The sequence below is a fragment of the Leuciscus leuciscus genome, assembly GCF_965113295.1.
Source record: "Leuciscus leuciscus genome assembly, chromosome: 7".
NCBI classification, from domain to species: domain Eukaryota; kingdom Metazoa; phylum Chordata; class Actinopteri; order Cypriniformes; family Leuciscidae; genus Leuciscus; species Leuciscus leuciscus.
In genome coordinates, this window is record NC_138731.1 from 4854689 (window position 1) to 4878935 (window position 24247).

The following is a 24247-nucleotide window of genomic DNA, read 5'->3' on the forward strand; positions in this document are numbered from 1 at the left end:
ACATGTGAAGATGTTACTGTAGCTTCACACTGAAGAGGTTCAGCGCTCCTCATGGATGACTGTAAAATCGGAGTATCAGGAAACCGCTGCTGATGTTGTTCCATTGTATGCTTCTGAACATACTCTTCAGTACGCTGAGTGCAAACTAAGTTTGTCTCATGGTCCAATTCACCTATATTTCCCTCCTCTATGTCAGCAGCTGCCTCATAAATCGCTGCTTCAGCAGACGCTGCAGTTGCTTCTTTTTGAGATTGTAGCAAGAATAGATCTGCTTCTACTTCTGCTTTTCTCCTCATCATAGCTGCTTCTTTTTCTGCATAAGATGCTTTAGCTCGAGCTGCTTCGGCTTTAGCTCGAGCTCGAGTCGCTGCCACACTTGCTGATGACCGACTTGATCGTTGAGATGACTTGCAGCTAGAAGATTGTGATCTAATCTCAAAGCCTTGAGATTTATCTTTCTCATCACTGTGTGACTCCATACTTTACTTAGTTCTGAAGAGTTGTGCATCGCAATGTAACAATGGCTGTATGGTTCCGCTGTTTTCACCCGCTGTGTCAATGTCTTTTTACTATTCTGTTCTGACCAATTGCGATAGCTTAAGCAAACTTAACAGATAGCGTACAACTTGAAAAAAGAACTCCAGAAAGCAGTCTTCATAACTTTAGTGACTTTACTGGTGATTCGCTTCTCAATATTTTTTCTGTAAAACTACAAACAAGAAGAAAAATATTTATGAACATTATGTTCACATTTACATACACATATCCAGCTTAACATTACGGTTTGTACATAGTTCCTTTCACATAAATTTTAAGTTATAAACACAGAGAAATTATATTCAAATGAGATTACGTATAAACAGAAAAGAAATTAGAATGTATCGACGCTACAACATTGCACGTTACCAATAACACAAATCAAGTGTGCTTATAACAAAAATATAGCAATAATCTCTGTTCTAAAAATTCTTAAACACTTTAAATCACTAATTAGTGAAAAATATTGCACTTACAGACATATATTTCCAAGGTTTAAATCGATGGAATCAAAAGCCGATAGAAACTGCGTGCCCGTTGTTCTTGACTGCGTTCACTGAGGGAAATCGAAAGTAAACTATATAAACATAGTGCAGTACCTTAAATGTCCAGTGGGAGGCGGAAAAGAAACACAGCTAAACATAAGCAACAGCACAATGCCTTACTAGGGTTTTTCTCAGTTGTGCCATTCTTTATCATAAACTGACAAGCCGCCTTCGCCTCCTCCAAATTGTTGGACAATGTTTTCACAGTTGATTTAAGCATACTATTGTTAGTTCTAAGAAGTACAATCTCATTCTGCATCTTTACCTTTTCTTCTTTCCATATCGTTTCACTAGCAAGGTAATTTTTTGTAGAAATTACCCCAACACTGAGTCGCTCATTTTCAGCCTCCAACTCATCTACTCTCCTCCTAGTTACTTTGTATGAAGCAAAAAGTGCTTGAAGCGCATTAGCAATTTTCCCATTTTTGTTCTTAGGCATTTTGGGATCATTTTCAAACTTAGAGATAGCCCACTTGTTCGGTTTATCAACAATATTCTCTATTCCGTCAAACATTCCCTGAGAACCGTGTTTAGCAATGTATTTAACAATAATTTCTTCCATTTTCAAAAGTCTTATCGGGCTTTAGAGTATCTCGTGATCTAATAGTTATTCACAAAGTCTGATTTAGATGACTACACGTTATCTAGTTCCTTTAAGATATCCGTTAGTCTAATTATTCACAGCTCCAGTACTTCGGACGCAAATGATCAAAGTAGCCACACTACCTGAGGCTTCTAAACTTAACCACAGCCACAATCCATTGGACCTTAAATTTCATTATGCAAAACAGTTAAGAAATGTAACACTGTCACAGTACGTCAGACGAAACCACACTACGTCGGGTTTTGTGTTATTTTCTTAAAACAATTTACTTAGCCACAGTACTTCGGGCTTAAACAATATTTATCCAATTTAAAACACTGCCACAGTACGTCGGGCAAAACCACACTGCTTCGGGTTCTTGTTTTGAACTTCACAGAGTCACGGCGCATCGGACTCACTAGCCTACACTTTAACACACAATCGTTGTGAAATAATTCTGTGACCACACTGCGTCGGGTCTATTCAATTACTTTAGAATTTCCTCAGAATCATTACAACTTCACAATCGGTTTCAAGTACGTTAGAAACATATACATTTGTTTCAGTTACTTTAGAAACAACCAATCTAATATAACTCTGCCACCACTTCGGGTTGATTCAGTTACTTTAGAATCTTAACAGAATTATAAGAGACCAACACCAAATGTCAGTTACTTTAGAAACTTTACACTTAAGCACTTTGTTTCAATTACTTTAGAAACAACAATTCCAATACAAGTCTGCCACCACACTGCTTCGGGCTTATTCAGTTACGTTAGAATCTTAAACAAAATTTTACGGAATAGGCTTAAAACTCCTCCTGCTAATACTGGGGTGGTAGTGGCGCAATGGATAAGACACATGCCTTTGGTGTGAGAGACCCGGGTTCGAATCCACTGTGAGACACCAATGTGTCCCTGAGCAAGACACTTAACCCCTAGTTGCTCCAGAGGCGTGCGACCTCTGACATATATAGCAATTGTAAGTCGCTTTGAATAAAAGCGTCAGCTAAATGAATAAATGTAAATGTAAATGTACTGAATAAACCACATTCGATCTCTTCTGTCCTTAATTTTTTTCTTTTCTAGATTTTTTTTTAAACGAGGAATTCCTTGACAAAAACAGCATAAATGAAAGAAAACAGCTTTTTCTTACCTTTTCCCTTTTTTGTTGGAAATCCGTTGATTCCTGGGTCTGGCTCGCCAATGTAAGAAAAAATGATGTGGACGTCGAAGATCTCAAAAATGAAGTTTATTACAGCAAAGTAGTAACAAAGTACAGACAGCACTTCGGATTCAGCGGAGTCCCACAGAATGAATCTCATCCTCTCAGCTCAAACATTTATCCTCTATTTCGTTTGTCTTCCCCCTCTACATGTAAATGAAGCTCTGTTTTTAAGTGTAATTTAAGAATAACAGATTTGTCTTCCCTCTCAACATGAGGCTGAAACTCTGTCTTAAATGTAAATTGAGGATCTTTCCTCTGTACCCACATCTTTGATGTTCTGTGAAATCAGAACAGCAAAAGGTTAAGGTGATAAAATCTATCTGAAGTGGATCTTCTGTTAAAACAAAACCGTCAAATGTTTAAGGTGACAAGCTATTTGAAGTCCCTGTAATCAAGATGGTTATTGGTTGCCCTCTGTGATACTATTTACATATTACTGAGATTGGATGTAATTGTCTCTATATGATAATTAAGCTCTTTTAAGTGAAGGAACATTTTGAGATATATATATATATATATATATATATATATATATATATATATATTGGAGTGGAAGTTGTTGGGATCAGACCATAATTTCTTATAGTATGTTGAAAGGTTCATTTGAAGTTCATAATCACCATGATAATATGTGGTCTGATTCACTGATCTCATCGAGTGTCTACTCTCTGATTGTAAAGATGATGTGTTATTTACTTTACATTTACATACTCTACAGCATGAGGTCCAGCAACTATCCACTGTAGACATTAGATATGTATATTATGTATGATGCAAAACATTTCTGATGTGAACAGTGTAGATACGGTATCAGACGGATATTCCACTGGGAATAATGAATGTTTGACAGGTGTTATCATCAGAACTTGAGTCAGCTGCGAGGTTGTGAAGGAACTCTATGAAGAGTTGTGTGGCTGGTTCTTTTTCAGAGAGATGATATTTGAGGACACTTCTAGTAGTAGCAACACCACCATCAGAAGGTTATTGATGCACTACAAAATGCTGATACATGAATAACCATGTGTAACATTGATCTACTGATGAATGAGTGCCCTTTTTGAAGCCATTGTCAGTGCAATCTATATACACATATTTTATTCAAAATCTTTTATATGGATCCTTTTGCATGTTTGAATTTGTTGACAGTCTTTAGAGAGCAGAGTTTCTGAGAGAGAGTGTGAGGTTGAATGGATGTGGATGGTCAAAATGACTAGAATTACTTGCAGCATTCTTACATTTCTGTGTTTCATGAGACTACAGCTTGTGGAACTCACTAAACCAAGGACTTTCCTTCTTGATGCCACGGTCTCACCCTCAGGACATGCTGGCACTTCTATTGAGATGGCCGTCGAAAGACAGCTGGAGATAGGGCCAGAAGCAGAGTATGGTCACTCAAATGTCCTGCAAAAGTCATGCTTGGGGAAGGTGGTTTGGGTCGATCAGTTTATTGTTCTGTCATTATCGGACTCAAACTAATATACCATAATTAGCATGAGCAGTATTTACAGCACCTCTGGACTCACAGGTTATGGTAAGGGATGTTACATTTCCGAAACACGCTCTAAGCAGGAGACCAATGACAACAGACTGGAGCCGGCTGACCAATGACAACAGACTGGAGCCGGCTGACCAATGAGAGCAGACTGGAGCCGGCTGACCAATGAGAGCAGACTGGGCTTTTTGGAAGGCGGGTTTTTTAAGAAAACCGAAACTTAAAGTGAAAACAGGTACTGCAACAATGTATATTGCAAGAAAATTTTGTTTTGTAAACATTAAATCATGTAAACGTATTCTAGTAGACTGCTGAACAAAATTATGACCCTCTAAATCAGTGGTTCCCAACCCTGCTCCTGGAGTACCCCCAACACTGCACGTTTTCTTTGTCTCCCTAATCAAACACACCTGATTCAACTCATCAGCTCATTATCACAATGAGCTGATGAGTTGAATGAGGTGTGTTTGATTAGGGAGACAAAGAAAACGTGCAGTGTTGGGGGTACTCCAGGAGCAGGGTTGTGAACCACTGCTCTAAATGAGCATACAGTAATAGGGGCCCTTTTACACTCCCACAAGGCACTTTGAATACCAAGGACTGCCCTTTGGCCTGTCCAACATGCCGGCTCTCTTCCAGGCTTACCCTAACCCTAACCCTAACCCAGACTTAAAACAGAGGTGTCCAGTTCTGCTTTTGGAGGGCCACTTTCGCTGACTCACCTTAAAGGTAGGCCTACCTGCGTGCTGACGTCATCTCACGCTTTGTTAGGGGGCGCACCTGTGATGTGCTTCACTCATGGGAAATACACATTAGCGTTGTTCTTTCTGTAACTTTATATACTTCTTTTCAGGAGTACTACACACACACACACACACACACACACACACACACACAGTATATATATATATATCATTATCGGACTGATATACAAACTATATATATATATACTTCCTTGGTCATATCCAAAAGGCTTCAAAACCTTTAATGGTATAGTGAAATAACATGAATGTTGTATTGCTTATTATATTTTTTAATAAGCTTTCACACAAACTCTAGCTCATAGATAAAAGACATCATGCCAGCCTTCCATGCAAGCCAGATTATTTACACAAATTAACTCCAATGAAGGAACTATGTTTGTTTTTGTTTTTGTTTTTTTCACTGTAAACTGTAGAAAATAGCCTGTAGAGTATTTTGCATGGATGGGTGGCAAAACATTTTTTACATAATATTATGTGGAAAAATTACATGGTCATATTTTATATATTTGTATATATGGACATTTGAAGTAATGATTATATAATTCTTACACTGAAAACAATTCTGCAGTTGTACAGTTATTAGTTATTTTGTGCAGGTCATGTGTGGAGCTCAGAGGCCCGTCAGGGAGTCCTGGACATCAGTAAAAATGGCCACAAAGCCCTGAAAAAGCCACAAACAAATTCAGACTGTATCACTGTGTTTTCCAACCATTTTGCAATATCAAACGAAATCCAAACCCCATACATTTCAGAATACAAACATTCAATAGTTTAACATTTAATAGTACTCACATTTTTTATAAGCAATTGAGAATTGATCAAACTAAAGCCTTTCAGTGTGGGTAAGCGAAAACCAGCCTTCAGGGCCGCTAAAATGCAAAGTGGAAAAAGGCGTTAATTATCAGTTACCAGACTTTCTAAAAAACAGTTTTGCAAAGTCAATAGTTTTCAGAAGTTGCTTTTTTGGTTGCAAGTTTGTAATAAATGCAATATCATACCATTTATTTTTGGAAGTACAAACATCTTCACTGCCATCACTGACATTTGCTCGAGTGTGTCAGTCTGTACATTGAATGATTAGACAAAGATAAAACATCTTATAATGCTGATCTACCAAAGTGAATATTTGACATGAATCATCACTGTCTGGTCTCACCTTAAAATCACCAATCTCAGATGATCCGAGAGTCAGCGTTAAACTTGATGCAGCATTCAGGGCAAAAGATGATGTAGAGTTTCAGAAAACGTACACTTTTTCTTTATTTTTTCTTTATTTATTTTTTTTAGATATCTTGGGCTTACTTAAAGTATTCATGCATTAAGAAATAAAATGTTGACATATAAGAGGTAATTTTGCTACAAAACCATAGTGTAAGTTTGAGCTTTTGCTGAAAGCAAGCTGTCAAAGCTCATCGACTTATTTTGTACTTTATTATGTAATAGAGATGAATACACCAGTGCAAGACTGCTGATCAGCCAGATTATTTAATCATGGCAGCTGTAATAGTTATCATGCTGAATTTAAATTTAAAATGTCTAGCATTCTAATCAAGAGAAAAAAATAGCAATAAGGGTTATCCAGTTACCATGTTAAAATATACTGCATCATTCCCAGCACTGATGGTATCATATAGATATACAGTATCTCATGAAGGTGAGTACACCCCTCACATTTCAGCAAACATTTTAGTATATCTTCTCAAGGGACAATACTATAGAAATGAAACTTGGATATATTTTAGAGTAGTCAATGTGCTTCTTGTATAGCAGTATATATTTACTGTCCTCTGAAAATAACTCAACATACAGCCATTATTGTCAAAATAGCTGGCAACAAAAGTGAGTACACCCTAAGTGATAATAGCTGTACGTCGTTTAATCATGCAAAGCCACATGTCCTATTCATCATGGTCATGTTTTTGTCTGCTTGACAGGACCATACAAATGTGTGTATCTTGTATTAGAGCAGTTACAATTTGTGCTTTGAGTACAATTCTCTCATACTGACCACTGGATGTTCAACATGGCACCTCATGGCAAAGAACTCTCTAAGAATTTGAGAATTTGAATTGTTGCTCTCCACAAAGTTGACCTAGGCTATAAGAAGATTGGTAACACCCTGAAACTGAGTTACAGTACAGGCCAGGGTCATACTGAGGTTTTCCAAGACGGGTTCCACTTGGAACAAGCCTCGCATGGGTCAATCAAAGAAGCCGAGTCCTCGTGCTGTGCGTCAGATGCAGAAGCTGGCTTAAAAAAACAGACACATGATCGTTCCAGCATTGCTTTAGAGCAGTGGTTCTCAAAGTGTGGTACGTGTACCACTAGTGGTACGCAGGCTCCGTCTAGTGGTACGCAGAGGAATCACTGAATTTCACACGTAAGATCAAACCGGTGTGATCTTTTACTGTCTATTGTGTGATCAGTCTTGGCTGGTCCCTGGAGCGTACGATACGATTACACCGGTGTGAGTAGAACGGTCAGTGCATCACGTGATCAACTGCTAAATTCATGTGCTTATTTGCAGTTGGCTGGCGCTGAGCCAGAGACGGACGCGCGCCACAGGCGCTCTCAAATATCACAATTATTCAGTGTTTTTAACCACATAATGTTTATTTTAGGTTTCAGACATTTAAATTTGCATAAGTACTAAAAAAAAATACATTTAGAATTTGTAAAATACACACTGACGTCTATGGAAGCGGAAATAATAATAATTTCCATTATAATTAGAAGACACGTTTTATTCATATCAGATTGTGTAAGAAACACATTGTGTAAGTAACTTTAAAGTTTACTCTATTCTTCTCCCAGTTCACCGGCCACTTACTTTCATGTATTTCGGGAGAAGTGGATGAATTCACGTGCTGTAAATCCAACAGATCCGATTCTCTGAATGTGGCACAAACTAACATGACGGCGCATATAGCTCAACTAACGCGATCGTTATAAAGGTGTTTAAACAACATAACACTTCCACTTGCATTTATTTGACAATCGGAATATCAAATATTTCATGCCATAGCTAACAAATTTGTGAATATTTTGAATAAAAAAATAAAATAAAACTGTGGTGTGTCACGTGACAAGCAATGACGCGTCACCATGGAAACAATAAAGTGATCAGTTCTAAATAATGATCGCCTTGAAAAACTCACAGGGGTTAGCCAGGATATTTTAAATGTACGTTTAAAAGGGTTAAATATGAATACACAGCCTGTGTTTTTTTTGTTTGTTTTTTTATAAAAATTTTAAGTATAGTAGGCTACAGTTTTTATTTCACTTTTAGGTGCAATACATTTGAATTGAATCATTATTTAAGTTTTTTATTTACCTGTATGTAAGCAGCACAGTGCAGTGGTAATGTTCAAACTGTGTTTTTACAATGTTTAAAGTGGCTGACAATAATAAATATTCTTATTAGAAATTAAGCTGCCTCATTTTTGAGCTGTGCATAACTGTAGCTGAATAGTTAGGTCTACTACGCTACTGTATTTTCATATTGGTCATTATGGTGGTACAAAAGTTTGAGAACCACTGCTTTAGAGGTTGCAGAAGCGGAAGGTCAGCTTGTTAGTGCTCAGACCATACACTGCACACTGCAAAAAGTCGGTTTGCATGGCCGTCGTCCCAGAAGGAAGCCTCTTCTGAAGCTGGCTCACAAGAAAGCCTGCAAACAGTTTGCTGAAAGCAACCTGTCCAAGAGCATGAATTACTGGAACCATGTCCGGTGGCCTGATGAGACTAAGATAAACTTGTTTGGCTCAGATGGTGTCCAGCATGTGTGGCGATGCCCTGGTGAGGAGTACCAAGAACATTGTGTCTTGCCTACAGTCAAGCATGGTGGTGGTAGCATCATGGTCTGGGGCTGCATGAGTGCTGCTGGTACTGGGGAGCTGCGCTTCATTGAGGGAAACATGGATTCCAACATGTACTGTGACATTCTGAAGCAGAACATGACAGTAGCACCTCAATGCAGAACACGAGATCCGGGGGGGCGGAGTTGGATCCAGATAAAGGGGTGGAGATTGGTAGGTTTAGGGGTGGGTTTAGGGATTAAGGGGTGGAGATGGGTAGGTTTAGGGGTAGGTTTAGGGATCAGGGGGTGGAGATGGGTAGGTTTAGGTATATGTAAGGTGGGAGGAGTTGGATCTAGATCCGACTCCTCCCCGTGGATTTCATGTTCTGCAGTGAGGACCATCTCGAACATGATGCCCTTCCTTCAGAAACTGGGCCGAACGGCATGATAACGACCCCAAACACACCACCAAGATGACAACTGTCTTGCTGAGGAAGCTGAAGGTGAAGGTGATGGAGTGGCCAAGTATGTCTCCAGACCTGATCCCTATTGAGCACCTGTGGGTAGGGATGGGTACCGAAACCTGGTATTAAACGGGCCCCGGTGCTGAATCAAGGGATGGGTACTGAAACCTGGTATTAAACAGGCCCCGGTGCTGAATCATGAAAGACCGCTGGATCGATAAGCTCGGACGTTATCGGTTCTGCTGTCGGTACTGGAGAAATGAAGAAAGTACACGTGCTATTTATTATTGTTATTAAGAAATTATTATCTTGCAAAATTAATCTTGCCAGCCACTTCTATATATAATAATTGAACCATTTGTCTGTGATGCATTTTTGCTAAAGAGAGAGAGAGCGATCTTTCACGCGGAGTCACGGCGCGCACAACACAACAGCCCTGCTTAACGAGTGACGATGAGGACAGAACTAAACATTTAAACGGTTACACTTTAGATCTTTGATATTAAACTAATTTTATTTTAGATTTAGATTTTGGCTTCCAATGATTATAAAAAATAAGATATTTGAGGTATAACCATTAAAAACTAAAGCCGCATTCTGTCTAGGGCAACTTCCCTTCACAGCGGTGCGCTGTCATTTCTCCCTAAAACCCAAACGTAACGTCAGAATCTGCACGATCGGTGATTGTTGTAAAATGTAGTCTGTACTGTTGCTAAACTGCGGGACGCGTTTGATAATAAAATGCTATTAAAAGTACCAAAATTGACGCAATAGACGCTGTTCCAAATGCGGCGCGCTCTCCGAAACACACCGCAACGAGACAAGCAACGGATATTTTGGGCTTCGTGTGCGGATCTAAACAATCAAATATACACACAAATATGTCAAAATGCCCGTCTTGGAGATTCACTTAAACAGTTTATTCACTTAACTACAGTTTATGTCTTAAATGGGCGTAAATAGTTGGGAGAAAATATGATGCGTAATAATGATTAGATCTGCATTTTGTCTTAAAGAGGCAGCAGTCTAATAAACCTGCTGACGATTGCTCCATTAATGTGAATCAAACAACAAAAGGCAAAGAGAAAATCAGTCGCAGCTCTTGAATGAATAATTTTGGCTTTTATAAGCTTTGATCTATCTGTGATAAACTATGCAGTGTTGTTTTACATCTGACTTTATTAGTTGTCTTTTTAGCCCATATTACTCCTGAACAGTAACGTCAGTAGACATTACTGAAATTAAAGTACTGGGTATATAATTTGTATATTTGTTTTATTGTATACTTTTTTTTGTTTGACCATGTGTTTGTACTTTGTTTTTGGTGTCCTATGTCTTCTGTATATAAAACACAAAAGCCTGCACCCTTCTGCATAACATACATGTTTTATTTGTTTTGTTAAAGCATTGCTTTTTCTTTTGCTATAGATATTTATTTAACATTTCAAAATATAAAGACATATTAATTATGTTCTAAATATTTTTTTCTTCCTTTTTTTTATATAACAAAAAGAACCGATAAGAATACCGTTAAAGTACTGGATCGATAAGGAGTATCGGTAAGAGTAGTAATACCGTTAAAACCTTAACGATACCCATCCCTACCTGTGGGGGATCCTCAAGCGGAAGATGGAGAAGCGCCATGTGTCTAACATCCAGCAGCTCTGTGATGTCATTATGGAGGAGTGGAAGAGGATCCTGTGCAGCTCTGGTGAACTCCATGCCCAGGAGGATTAAGGCAGTGCTAGATAACAATGGTGCTCACACAAAATATTGACACTTTGGACACAGTTTTGACATGTTCACTTAGGGTGTACTCACTTTTGTTGCCAGATATTGCCAGAGTTATTTTCAGAGGACAGTAAATATAAACTGCTATACAAGCAGCACATTGACTACTCTAAAATATATCCAAGTTTCATTTCTATAGTATTGTCCCTTGAGAAGATATACTAAATATATATATATACTAAATATATATATATATATACAGAGAGAGAGAGAGAGAGAGAGAGAGAGAGAGAATATCAAAAGATAGATAGAATGAAAAAAAAAATGAAAAAAAATTACTACACTTGCAATGGAAACGCATCATCACAGTCTGCATAAAGGGTCCGTTGTGTACTTTATAGATACGTTATAATTACAGAAAGGTACTCTGTAAATTCGTTTTACTTACACAGTACTTTCCTTTCGGGCTGTAATCTAAAGCGTTTCCAAAAACTGCAATGCATGATTGAAATGAAAACACAACTAAAAATGAAGCTCATTTGACTGCGTCTTTAACTGGACAAATATCAATGAAACTCACTTTTTCAGTTGGAAAGCTCCAGTCAGGTTTTGGTCAATCCGAGCACTTCCACTGAAGCTGCCGTCCTGCAGGTGGAGTGAGAGAAGAACACTGAAGTTCATTCTAAGCTGAATTGCTGTTTCCTTTTTGATTAATTGATCAATTTGGTGAACACATGGTTCTGTATCACTGTTTGCAGTTTCGACATTACAGCTTAGGTCTTGCCAAGGTCTTGCCAACATGTTTTGTGCAATTTTTATATTTACTGTTAAAGTGTGAGAGTTCCTCTTCCCATTTTTTATACTATGTTTTTGTTCATAATTTGTGTACTCACCACATCCAGTCTGAAGAGAGGCACCAGCATACCATCAGGTTTAACAGCGGAGAACTTTGCTGCAGCCGGCACATGAATGTCTATCTCCCCTGAACTGAAGGAGAATAGTGGCGTATCGCTGGCGTATAACAGCACCTGCATCTCCATGTTGGGATACAATGTGCGTAGCTGAACAAATAATTTGTAAACAGAGCACATTATTCATCTTGATAACAATTAGATTTTACTTGAAAACTATAGAACATGGAACAGACACATTTTAGACATGTAAATACACATGAGATTCGTGACTGGTGTTACATCAGTATATGCAAACGTAGTCATATTCTCTAGTTATTTACTGGTTGACATTAAACATAAGATATTTTATAAAAAAAAAAAAATTCCATTACAAAGTCACGACCTGTACATACACTGACCTGTGGAACGAAGGCACCAAACTGACTGGTGTTCAGATGAATTGGAAAACTCTTTGGTATCTACATTAAATGAGAAGAATGAGTGACTTAATAGCTAAATCTATATTTTAAATCTATAAGAGGACATGATTCCTTGTAAGTCTATAATGTGATGCTGTATAGTATCATTCATTGGAGATGGTAAAAGTATTTTTTTTTTTTTTTTACTTCCTCACCATGTCATCTGTGATGTTGATTTGAAGAGCCCCAGAGCTGAGGAATGCATACGCTGCTGAATTCACTAAGAACTCAGAGGCAGCCACTGAAAGCATGTAGTTTTCTGCATACGGCACGTCAAACACGCTTGCAGAGAAAGGCGGTTCAGACGGAGAACTGCGGCTGTAAAACTCACCCTGTCACAGGAACAACAACCAAACGTCATTGGCAGGTTACGGTAAAAATTCCAAAGCGAATAAATAAAATCCACAACACTGTTTACAAATCGAGAAATCTATTCGAATTCTAAATATATTCAGAAAGAGAAACCTAATAATAGCTGGGGCTCAGGGATGGTTGGACAGCTCAGAGAAGCCAATCCTGCTCCTGGAGAGTTTAGCTCAACACTCATGCCTGGAAGTCTCTAGTGATTCTGCAGACCTTGATCAGCTGGAAAGTGGCCCTCCATGAGCAGGACTGGACACCCCTGTTGTAACTGTATGCATTTAAATGATGGCAATAAAATGTTAAGCTGGGCAAACACTGTGCAATTTTCGTCTGAATCTGAGCCGATTCCTAAGTTGTATGACTCTTTTTTTGAGTCTGGCCGAACTTCAGCTTTGTCGTGCAGTGTACAGCGAGAAACAAGAGGCGATTAACCTCTCCCGACCGGCAATCAGATGCTCGGGTTAATTACTGATGTTAGAACTTGTGAGGGTATCGCACAGTTGAAGCAGAGCTACCAAAGATTGCCCTAAACTCAGTGCCTTTTCCCTTCACTGCGCCTGCCCGAAAACAGAAGTTAAACCATGGCGACACGAAATAGATATTTTAAGTCTCAGCTCCTCGATCGGACCGTATCGATTGTGAGCTTTGGCTTTACATCTAATGCGATTTACTCGTACAGTGAGAGTTGGTATTTAACAAAATAAATGCTGAAATCGCACAGTGTATTCCTGGCTTTAATCAGTATTATAAATGCTGAATTAAAAATCCTTACCTTAATATCTAACTCAAAGCTTTGTTCTGTCACAGCCGGGGAGGATGTGAGAGGGATGCTCAGAGATATATACGGACCCACAGGTATGTTAACTAGAAAGTAGAAGAAGTCATTTGAGCGTGATTACTGTAGTCATCTTATGAAGAGGAATGTAATGCGTGCTGTAGTTTTCTAAGTAGTTTTCCAAGGATTTTGTATTTACAATCACGTCAACAACATTAATGTCATTAAGTAGCAATAGCTCAATAATACGGCTGAAATAACCCACAGTAGGGTGAATCTCACAAAAATGTTCACAGCAAATTCAAGAAAATTAGGCCTTTTAAATTATTTTTTAATAACAATTAATCAAATTTTTTCGTAATGCATAATATGTCTTCTTTTAACTATAAATCTATGTGATCTATATATATCATTTAAAGAAATGTTTTGTGCCAGTACCAGGTATTTCCTGTAGAGTTGTCTCTAATCCAATTATTGCTTTTTGAATTGCCGGGCAAATCTAAAAAATAATAATAATAATAAAAAAATTAATAATAATAATAATAATGACAATGATTGAGACATAATGAAATATTACCAGCAGCAGATAATAGTGTTGGCTAATTTGTTTTGATAAAATGACAAACCTTCTCATGTATCGTGTCTGATATTTTTTCACTGAAACCACTTACAAATGGCTTGAAAAAAATGCTGCAGAATAGAAAGAATAGAAATGCTCTATTAGTGGTAGTCATAAGAGATATTCACAATTGTTGCATGTATCTTCAGGTATCATCAGTCTTTTTATGCTTTGTTAATACTTACCTAGCTCCTCCATGGAAATGAATATTCACATCTCCTACATTAGCACTACATTGAACAGTGGTGATGGAGAGACGGCCAGCATCATCCGCTAACTGCAGGAGGGTGTAGATGTGGATATTGTACACAGCCAGATTAAATGAGCCGCCATCATGGCTGCAATCATAGAACAAAAGACAATCATATTACATATCTTATAAACAATCAATTCCTTTACATTACAAATGTCTTATTTAAAACATTTTACTTTGATATGATGCTTGCCAGCTATCTCGAGGGATCTTTCCAACGCTATCTCACGAACAACTGGTACGAGTGAGTAAAATATGGCTGATTCGTACGACCTCACTCGTACGAATTCGTACGATTTGTCTAAACCCCAGTGAGGGTTAGGTTTAGGGGCGGGGTCAGGAGTAGGTCATTCGTACAAATTCGTACGAGTGAGGTCGTATGAATTCGTACGAATTAGACACCTCGTAAAATTGGTACGAATTGCCGTGAGATCAGGTTGATCTTTTCCATTCCTCTTTGGCAAATTGCTCCAGCTCTTTTTGAGCATGGACCTTAAAGGGATTCTCCCCTTTAAAATGAAAATTCTGTCATCATATACTCACCCTCATGTTGTTTCAATCCTTTATGAATTTCTTTCTTCTGCTGAACAGAAAGGAAGATATTTAGAAGAATATCAGTAACCAGACAGTTTCTGGTCTTAAGACTTCCATAGTATATTTTTTTCCTGCTATGGAAGTCAATGAGACCAGAAACTGTCTGGTTACTGATATTCTTCTAAATATCTTCCTTTCTGTTCAGAAGAAGAAAGAAATTCATACAGGTTTGAAACAACATGAGAGTGAGTATATGATGACAGAATTTTCATTTTAAAGTGGAGTATCCCTTTAAGCTTGAGCTCCCGCCATAGATTCTTAATGGGATTTAGATCTGGACTTTCAGGGGGCCACTTGTCCCTCAACAACATTTGGACCAACTTGGATGTGCTTTGGGTTGTTGTCTTGCTGGAAGACCCAGTGTTGATCTAATGTTGTTGTTTTTTTTGCAATAAAATGCAATTAATTACGAACATAGCGACGCATTGTTATGAAACTTGTCATCGCAGCCATGCCCTGAAGGACCCTGAGAAGCTTGGGGTCAGTGCATTACAAAAGTATTACTTTTTGCTGTAACGCAGTAATATAACACATAACTAATAAAAAATGTGGTAATATTACACACATTACAATCTCAGTAATGCACATTACAACAACGCATTTTACCCCAAAATATATATATATTTTTACGAATTTACCAACACCACGAGACATTCCAGCACCAGGGGAAATTATCTGCGGGTAAAGTAGTGTCTATTTCCTGTTGCTGGAATGTGATGGTTGAGATGGCGGCAGTGATGGATTCTACATTTGTGAGATGGACATACTCCCATTATTTTCAGTTTGTCAGAGAAAAGGACAAGAAAGTAATAGTCTAGAACAATCTATATGTGACATCGAGAAATAGCATAAGTAACTTGTAGAAACACCTGGACCAGTGCCACGCTAACACTAAGTTAACCGAAAGACCTTTCCCTTGTCCATGAAAAATGCTGTTCCCTTTCGAGGGAACTCGCGATGCGTCAATGACGCTTTGGGAACACCCCTGCGTGATTGCGTCTGAAACATGTGTCAACTAGTCCTATGGCGAGATTGAACGTCACGGGCGGGTGACGTCATGACCAGGAAAGGATAAAAGCACATCCGGGTTACGACCGCGCTAGCTTCTGTGCCTCAGCAAGCGCTCTGTGTCAAACTGTCTGTCATATTTATTGTTATCTGTCACGAGGACAAGGTGCCCGTCCTAAGAGCCTTTTAAACAAACGTTTCCTCACATCAAGCACAATACCTCCACCTAGGGGACTTTCATTCTTTCCAGATCTTCACAAAGAGTTATCTAGATCATGGAATAAACCTTATTCGTCTAGAGTATTTAGCCCTCAAGTTCATGTTTATTCTGAGATTAAAGGGTTGAATGAATATGGTTATAGGACGATGCCGAAAGTAGAACAGCCTCTTGCATCATATCTTTCTCCGGCATCGGCATCGTCCTTGAAGTCCCCAATGCTGCCCACTAAACCTTTAAAAACTTCCTCTATGTTAGTGGGTAAAGCATATATGGCAGCAGGTCAGGCCGGTGCATGTCTACATACCATGGCTATACTACAAGCGTATCAGGCTGACTTGCTGAGGGACCTCGAGACTGGCGAGGGGGCGGGGCCTGACGTAGTTCGAGAACTGCGTCGGGCCACCGATCTGTCTCTTCGAGCCACTAAAGAGACCGCTCGTGCTATTGGGCGGTCGATGGCAGCTAATGTGGCTACAGAGAGACATCTTTGGTTAAATCTTTCTGATATCAAAGACAAATATTTTCTGTTGGACGCCCCGCTTTCGCCTAGTGGTCTATTCGGTGAAGCAGTTAACACCGTGGTAGATAGATTTCAAGAAGCGAAAAAGCAAACGGTATCTCCCTCGCCGTCAACAGGCCTCTGGGGCTGCTGGGCGTGAGCAGCCCCAGCCGTCAAGCTCCGTACACAGAGCGCAACAGAAGGAGAGTGTCGCTTCTCGTGCCCCCCGCGAAAACCATGGGGTGCGGGACGACACTCTCAGTGTTCACCTCACTATACGGTGCCTGCTCCATCCCGGTGCCCTCAGGATGCTGTTCTGCCAACCCCGCCACCCTCGGTGCCTCGGGGCGCAGCGGTTTCCAGCGAATTTCCGACTCAGCGCCCCCTCGACGCTGCGTTGGATTCACGCTCTCTGAGGAGGGTCGAAAGTCAGTCAGTTCGGTTATTTCCTGCCAGTATGTTCTAGGTCACCGAAGTGACCACTAGAGGCTGGCCTATCATAACAGAGGCCAGCCTTGAGAGGCTGGTTCCCTTAGTAGATTATCTGTCAGAGTGGAAGACTCTACCAAATATATCTCAATGGGTCCTGCATATAGTAGAGAAGGGGTACAGAATCCAGTTCGGTTCTCGTCCTCCATGCTACAACGGGGTGTTACTCACAGTAGTACATCCAGAGCAGGCTCTCGTGATGGAACAAGAAGTGGAAGGACTCTCAGCAAAGGAAGCTATAGAGCCGGTCCCGCCGGCCGACAGAGATTCAGGGTTCTACAGCCAGTATTTCATTGTTCCGAAAAAGGATGGGGGGTTGCGTGCCATTTTAGATCTTCGTCTTCTGAATCGTTCAGTCAAGAAATTGAAGTTCAAGATGCTAACGTTGAAGCAGATCGTGACTCAAATCAGATCCGAGGACTGGTTTGTCATGATAGATCTGAAAGATGCATACTTCCATGTCTCCATCCTTCCACAACACAGGAAGTTCCTAAGGTTCGCTTTTGGGGGCAAAGCCTACCAGTATCGGGTTCTTCCATTTGGTCTAGCTTTATCACCCCGCACAATCACGAAATGCGTAGATGCAGCTCTAGCCCCGCTCAGGCTGCAGGGCATACCTATTCTGAACTACATAGACGACTGGCTTATCCTAGCAGAGTCGGAACCTCTAGCGGTTCGGCATCGAGATGTCGTTCTCGCGCATATGAAGAAATTGGGGTTGAGATTGAATGTCAAGAAAAGTGTACTTTCTCCAGCACAGAGGACCACCTTTCTTGGTGTCGTGTGGGATTCAGTGACAATGACCTGCTCTCACCTGCTTGTGTCGCTTCAATCCTCACGTCTGTAAAAGAGATAAAGCTAGGCCAGAAACTCACTGTAAAGCAGTTCCAAAGACTGTTGGGTCTGATGGCAGCCGTGTCCAACATTATTCCGTTCGGCCTGCTGTACATGAGACCCCTTCAATGGTGGCTCAAGACCAAAGGGTTTTCTCCGAGGGGGAACCCACTCCGTATGATCAAGATAACACGGCGGTGTCTCCGTGCCTTGGTTATATGGAGGAAACCTTGGTTTCTTTCCCAGGGTCCAGTGTTAGGAGCTCTTTGCCATCGAGTTTCACTCTCGACAGACGCTTCTCTCACGGGCTGGGGAGCGGTAATGAAGGCTGCTCAGCTCAAGGTCTTTGGAAAGGTCATCATCTTTCGTGGCACATAAACTGCCTGGAGATGATGGCGTTTTCTTCCAGACCTCAGGGGCCATCACGTGCTTGTTCGCACAGACAACACGTCGGTGGTCTCCTACATAAATCATCAAGGGGGTCTGCGCTCACGTCCACTATTCAAACTGGCACACCAGATTCTCTTGTGGTCCCTAGGGAAGTTACTCTCCCTGAGAGCAATTTATATTCCGGGGCATCAGAATGTAGGAGCAGACATCCTGTCGAGGAAGGGGCTGAGGCCTGGGGAATGGAGGGTCCACACCGGGGTGGTGGAGCGCATTTGGGGAGTGTATGGCAAGGCACAGGTGGATCTGTTAGCGTCTCAGGATACGACGCACTGTCCACTTTGGTTTTCACTCAAACATCCAGCCCCTTTAGGTCTGGATGCCATGGTGCAGACGTGGCCGAGGCTACGTCTGTATGCTTTTCCCCCGATCGCTCTGCTTCCAGGAGTTCTGGAGAAGGTTCGCCAGGATGGAGCGAGTGTACTGCTAGTAGCTCCGTACTGGCCAAGCCGAGTTTGGTTCTCGAACCTAATATCCCTTCTAGACGGCTCTCCCCTGGAGCTGCCGGTCAGGAGGGACCTTCTATCTCAGGCGGGGGGAGTAATCCTCCATCCCCGCCCAGAAACACTCAACCTGTGGGTCTGGCCTCTGAGGGGGCCCGGTTGTAGAGACCATACTAAACTCTGGAGCTCCGTCCACGAGGAAACTTTACGCCCTAAAATGGAGAGTTTTTTTTCTTCTTGGTGTAATATACGACAATGGGATCCAGTTAATTGCACTATTAGTTCAATACTTGAGTTCCTGCAAGATCGTTTTGCTTCAGGGTTATCTCCTTCCACACTGAAGGTCTATGTTGCTGCTATTGCTGCTTACCATGCCCCGGTGGGGGGTCTTTCTATTGGAAGAGATCCTTTAATTATACGTTTCCTTCGTGGCACCCTGAGGCTGAGGCCTGCAGTTCGTACCAGAATTCCAGCTTGGGATCTGGCCCTGGTCCTAGAAGGTCTATCAGTCGCTCCCTTTGAGCCTCTTGAGTCTGTTTCAGATACATTTCTGACCTTCAAAACTGTTTTCCTTCTAGCCATTTCTTCTCTTAAAAGAGTAGGAGATCTCCAGGCCCTTTCGGTATCTCCTTCGTGCCTTGCACCCGGGATGGTTAACCTTCTGGGGTCTGATGTGTTTTTGGGGCCCTTGGGATGTTTTGACATGCCCTGACATTTGTGCTTTTTTCTGTTATTTATAAACATGTTAATGGCAAAGGTGTAAATTCACTCTATATAGCACAAACAGGGCTAGCATAATATGTGAGGAACATGTATGTAGATGTTTGTATTTTTAAGAGAATAATGTTTATGCGTGGTTATTGAAAAAAATAAAAATGAAAGTTGCTGAAATAAGACCACAAAACTCATACTAAATATACGTCAATAAGACTTTTGACTAATGGATGTTGTCGCTTCGAGTTCTGGCTTCAAAATTATGTGAAAATAGTCTTGCTTTATCGTTCACAATAAAACAATACATTGATTTAAATTGTGTAAAACAGGTTTTGCTTGGAAAGCCAATATGCGAGTGGGGCGTGAAGGAGGAGTGGTTTACACCTGAAAATACAATGTCCCACCGATTATGCGTAATGACTCTGCATAATTAGCCATTCATTCAGGTGTGACACTGACTGAGCCAAGAATGAATGCAAGGACAAAAGATATATTTAGAAGACTTATATTGACCATTTAAGATTTTGCTTACATCTATCTTGTAAATATGTTTTGCTATTTTATTAAAAAGGTTACAATTACAACAATAATTACAATTTCAACAATATTTCAAGTGTACTCTTTCTTTGTAAAAAAAATTATTATAGCCCTACATTTTATCATATGTATTCATTAGTTTGAATATAGCCAACATTGGAACAGCTAACATCTTAGTTGATGACTTTATTTTTGACAAAAATAGTATTATATATATATATATATATATATATATATATATATATATACACACTACTGGTCAAAAGTTTTAGATCGGTAAGATTTTTTATGTTTTTAAAAGAAGTCTCTTCTGCTCACCAAGGCTGCATTTATTTGATAAAAAACAATAAAACAAAACAGTATTATTGTGAAATATTATGACTGTTTTCTATTTTAATATATTTTAAAGTGTAATTTATTCCTGTGATCAAAGCTGAATTTTCAGCATCATTACTCCAGTCTTCAGTGTCACATGATCCTTCAGAAATCATTCTGATATGATGATTTGATGCTCAAAAAACATTCATTATTATTTTCAATGTTGAAAACAGTTGTGTACAATTTTTTTTTCAAAATTCTTTGATGAATAGAAAGTTCAAAAGAACAGCATTTATTTAAAATAGAATATTTTCTAACATTATAAATGTCTTTACTGTAACTTTTGATCAGTTTAACTCATCCTTGATGAATAAAAGTATTGATTTATTTTATTTATTTCCCCCAAAAATAAAATAAAAATTCTTACTGACTCCAAACTTTTGAATTGTAGTGTTTAATGTTACAAAAGCTTTCTATTTCAGATAAATGTTGTTCTTTTGAACTTTCTATTCATCATAGCATCATGAAATAAAATTGTAAAAAACTGTTTTCAACACTGATAATAATCATAAATGTTTCTTGATCCTCAAATCATCATATTAGAGTGATTTCTGAAGGATCATGTGACACTGAAGACTGGAGTAATGATGCTGAAAATTCAGCTTTGATCACAGGAATAAATTACATTTGACTATATGTAACAACATTGGCTATCGAATCATTCGTCGTTGGTTTGAATTAACAAATTCAAATACTCTATGTTGCTAAAAACATTTCTTCCTGAATACAAAAGCTGGTGCACTTTGAACTCGTGAGTGCAAATCATGCTTCGGCTCCAGCTAGTCGGCGACAAATGGACTTTTACGACACTAATTGCACCTCAGAGACATTCCAAACCCCCTTCCCCTCTCTGGACCACAGAAAGATAACGAAACTTCCTCCTGCTACGTGACATCACACCCCCACACACACACACCTTTGTATTAGAACTTAGAAATATCATTTTCATATAAGTACAATGCCATTATGCATGTGTGATTAGCTTTGCTTTATAATAGAGGTGTAGTTTTCTAATGTGTAATCTAGAATCAGCATTCAAGATTGTCTGGCAATTGCCTTCCCCCCACTTGGTTTTTATTGCCCTAACGGAATGTCAAGCAAACTGAGATTCCAGGAGAGGAGTAGGAATAAAGTGTTAATCCTACATTTATGTATAACCACTTAAGAAATGTATAAACAAGGATTTGATTTTCCCATATCAAATTTGTGTATCTGCAATGTTATCGTGTATTAATCAAAACTTTAAAATGTTTGTAAGATGCATACAAGTATGTAACTTTGTGTATTCCCATAATCTTTCATATGACATGTTTTATATCATTTTAAATCTTGAGACTTAACGGAGTTGAATCTCGATAATAGATTGCAATGATATGATTATTACTATATGAATCATCTTACTAGAGTATTAAGACAACACCATAACTCCCTCGAGTGGGTGTTGCCCCCCAGAGACAAAGAACTTTTTTCCCGCTTCAGATCTTTGGACGTTCATTGGTTGTTCGTGCGAACAGAGGCGTCAACCCATATTTTCCATAAAAGACCAACTCAGGAAATCTCCGGGAGCACTTTTACGAACCCGCTTCATCAGCGAGAAGACCCATATGGCTCCCGTTGGGAGCATTCATTCACCGTTTTCGTGAATGAATTTCTCTTTTCTTTTCTTTAAGTCTTTTCTTTATTTTCGTATTCGGACTCAGCGAAGCAAACGCAGCAAGCAACTTCAACTCAAAGAAAAAGACTCTTTTGAAAATCCCGCGGCCGCGCACACCGAAGCAAGCCCTGCTTTCTTAAAGAAACACACGCAGCTGCTCTTAGGACACACGCACGAACTCGGCGTTCTTCAGCAACAAAGAGAACCATTTTGCAAGATAAGTTTATTGAACTTTTAAGGTGATTTGATTCCTTGTTGTCTCTCGAGGTTACCCTGCCTGTGACTTTGCCTAACTGTGATCGATCTTTGATCGCACATGTTACATTTACATTTACATTTAGTCATTTAGCAGACGCCCTTATCCAAAGCGACTTACAAATTAGGACTAAGTTCAGCGAGTCATCATAAAGAGGCAAAAGCAACAACAACGCAGGAAGTGCTCAAAATACGAAGTTCTGGTATTATTCAGAGTAGCATAAGCCTGATAAGTGATGTTTCAAAGGGAAAGGATTTTTTTTTTTTTTTTTTTTTTTTTTTTTTTATAAGGTTAAGTGCTCACGGAAGAGATTGGTTTTCAGCTGTTTTTTGAATGTTGTCAGGGATTCTGCATTCCGGATGAGGGTGGGGAGAGCGTTCCACCAGCATGGAACTGTAAATGAGAATGTTCTGGAAAGTGATTTTGTGGCTTTCTGTGATGGAACCACGAGACGTCGCTCGTTGACCGATCGTAGGTGTCTGGTAGGGATGTAGACTCGTAGGAGTGAGTGAAAGTAGGAGGGAGCTGAGCCTGTGATAGTTCTGTAAGCAAGCGTCAGTGCCTTGAACTTGATGCGAGCAGCTAGAGGTAGCCAGTGCAGAGAGATGAACAGAGGAGTGACGTGGGCCCTCTTGGGCTCGTTGAAGACAAGACGAGCTGCAGCATTCTGGATCATCTGTAGGGGTTTGGTCGCACATGCTGGGAGTCCAGCCAGAAGGGCATTGCAGTAGTCAAGCCTAGAGATGACCAGGGCCTGGACGATAAGTTGTGTTGCATGCTCAGTTAGGAAAGGCCTGATCTTCCTGATGTTGTGCAGTGCAAACCTGCATGATCGAGCTGTCTTTGAAATGTGATCTGTGAAGGTCAGCTGGTCATCAAACGTTACTCCAAGATTTCTGACCGATCTTGATGGGGTGATTAATGATGACTCTAGCTGGATGGTGAAGTCGTGCTGTAGAGACGGATTGGCAGGGAGGACGAGAAGCTCAGTCTTTGCCAGGTTGAGCTGCAGGTGGTGTTCCTTCATCCATGTGGAGATGTCCGCCAGACAGCTTGAGACCCGTGCAGCTACTGTGGGATCATCTGGTTGAAAGGAGAGGAAGAGCTGTGTGTCATCAGCATAGCAGTGGTAGGAAAAACCGTGTGCCTGTATGATGTGTCCCAGTGATGTGGTGTAGATGGAGAAGAGGAGGGGACCAAGAACTGAACCCTGGGGAACCCCTGTGGTCAGCTGATGTGCTCTGGATACCTCGCCTCTCCATGCGACCTTGAAGGACCTACCTGTGAGATAGGACTCAAACCAGTGGAGTGAAGTTCCTGTGATGCCCAGTGATGAGAGGGTGGACAGAAGGATCTGATGATTCACCGTGTCGAAGGCAGCAGACAGATCCAGGAGAATGAGGACTGAAGATTTGGAAGCAGCTTTTGCGATCCGTAGGGCTTCTGTGACTGACAGTAATGCAGTCTCAGTTGAATGTCCTTTCTTGAAGCCAGATTGGTTGACATCCAGCTGGTTGTTTAGAGACAAGAAGGATGTTAGTTGGTTGAAGACAGCTCTTTCAAGTGTCTTCGCAATGAATGGTAGGAGAGAGATAGGTCTGTAATTCTCTACCAATGATGTGTTTAGCGTTGGTTTTTTGAGCAGTGGAG

The 24247-nt window shown here is 40.1% G+C and overlaps 2 protein-coding genes across 2 annotated transcripts in view; one reads left to right on the top strand and one right to left on the bottom strand.

Annotated features, from left to right (window-relative positions):
- The window catches only part of LOC309503416 (uncharacterized protein), a 166689-nt gene that overhangs the window by 67636 nt on the left and 74806 nt on the right, over nucleotides 1-24247 (top strand). The window lies entirely within an intron of this gene.
- Nucleotides 5331-24247, bottom strand: part of LOC309503386 (bactericidal permeability-increasing protein-like) — a 45058-nt gene continuing 26141 nt past the window's right edge. Inside the window, exons 5-16 of the mRNA XM_082176197.1 lie at nucleotides 14457-14609; nucleotides 14279-14342; nucleotides 14091-14151; nucleotides 13650-13741; nucleotides 12670-12846; nucleotides 12455-12514; nucleotides 12036-12203; nucleotides 11723-11787; nucleotides 6305-6347; nucleotides 6147-6210; nucleotides 5941-6017; nucleotides 5331-5809 (exon numbers count right to left, since the gene is read on the bottom strand). Of these exons, the coding sequence (XP_082032323.1) occupies nucleotides 5759-5809; nucleotides 5941-6017; nucleotides 6147-6210; nucleotides 6305-6347; nucleotides 11723-11787; nucleotides 12036-12203; nucleotides 12455-12514; nucleotides 12670-12846; nucleotides 13650-13741; nucleotides 14091-14151; nucleotides 14279-14342; nucleotides 14457-14609 (1075 nt within the window). The 3' untranslated portion in view covers nucleotides 5331-5758. The remainder of the gene's footprint in view (nucleotides 5810-5940; nucleotides 6018-6146; nucleotides 6211-6304; nucleotides 6348-11722; nucleotides 11788-12035; nucleotides 12204-12454; nucleotides 12515-12669; nucleotides 12847-13649; nucleotides 13742-14090; nucleotides 14152-14278; nucleotides 14343-14456; nucleotides 14610-24247) is intronic.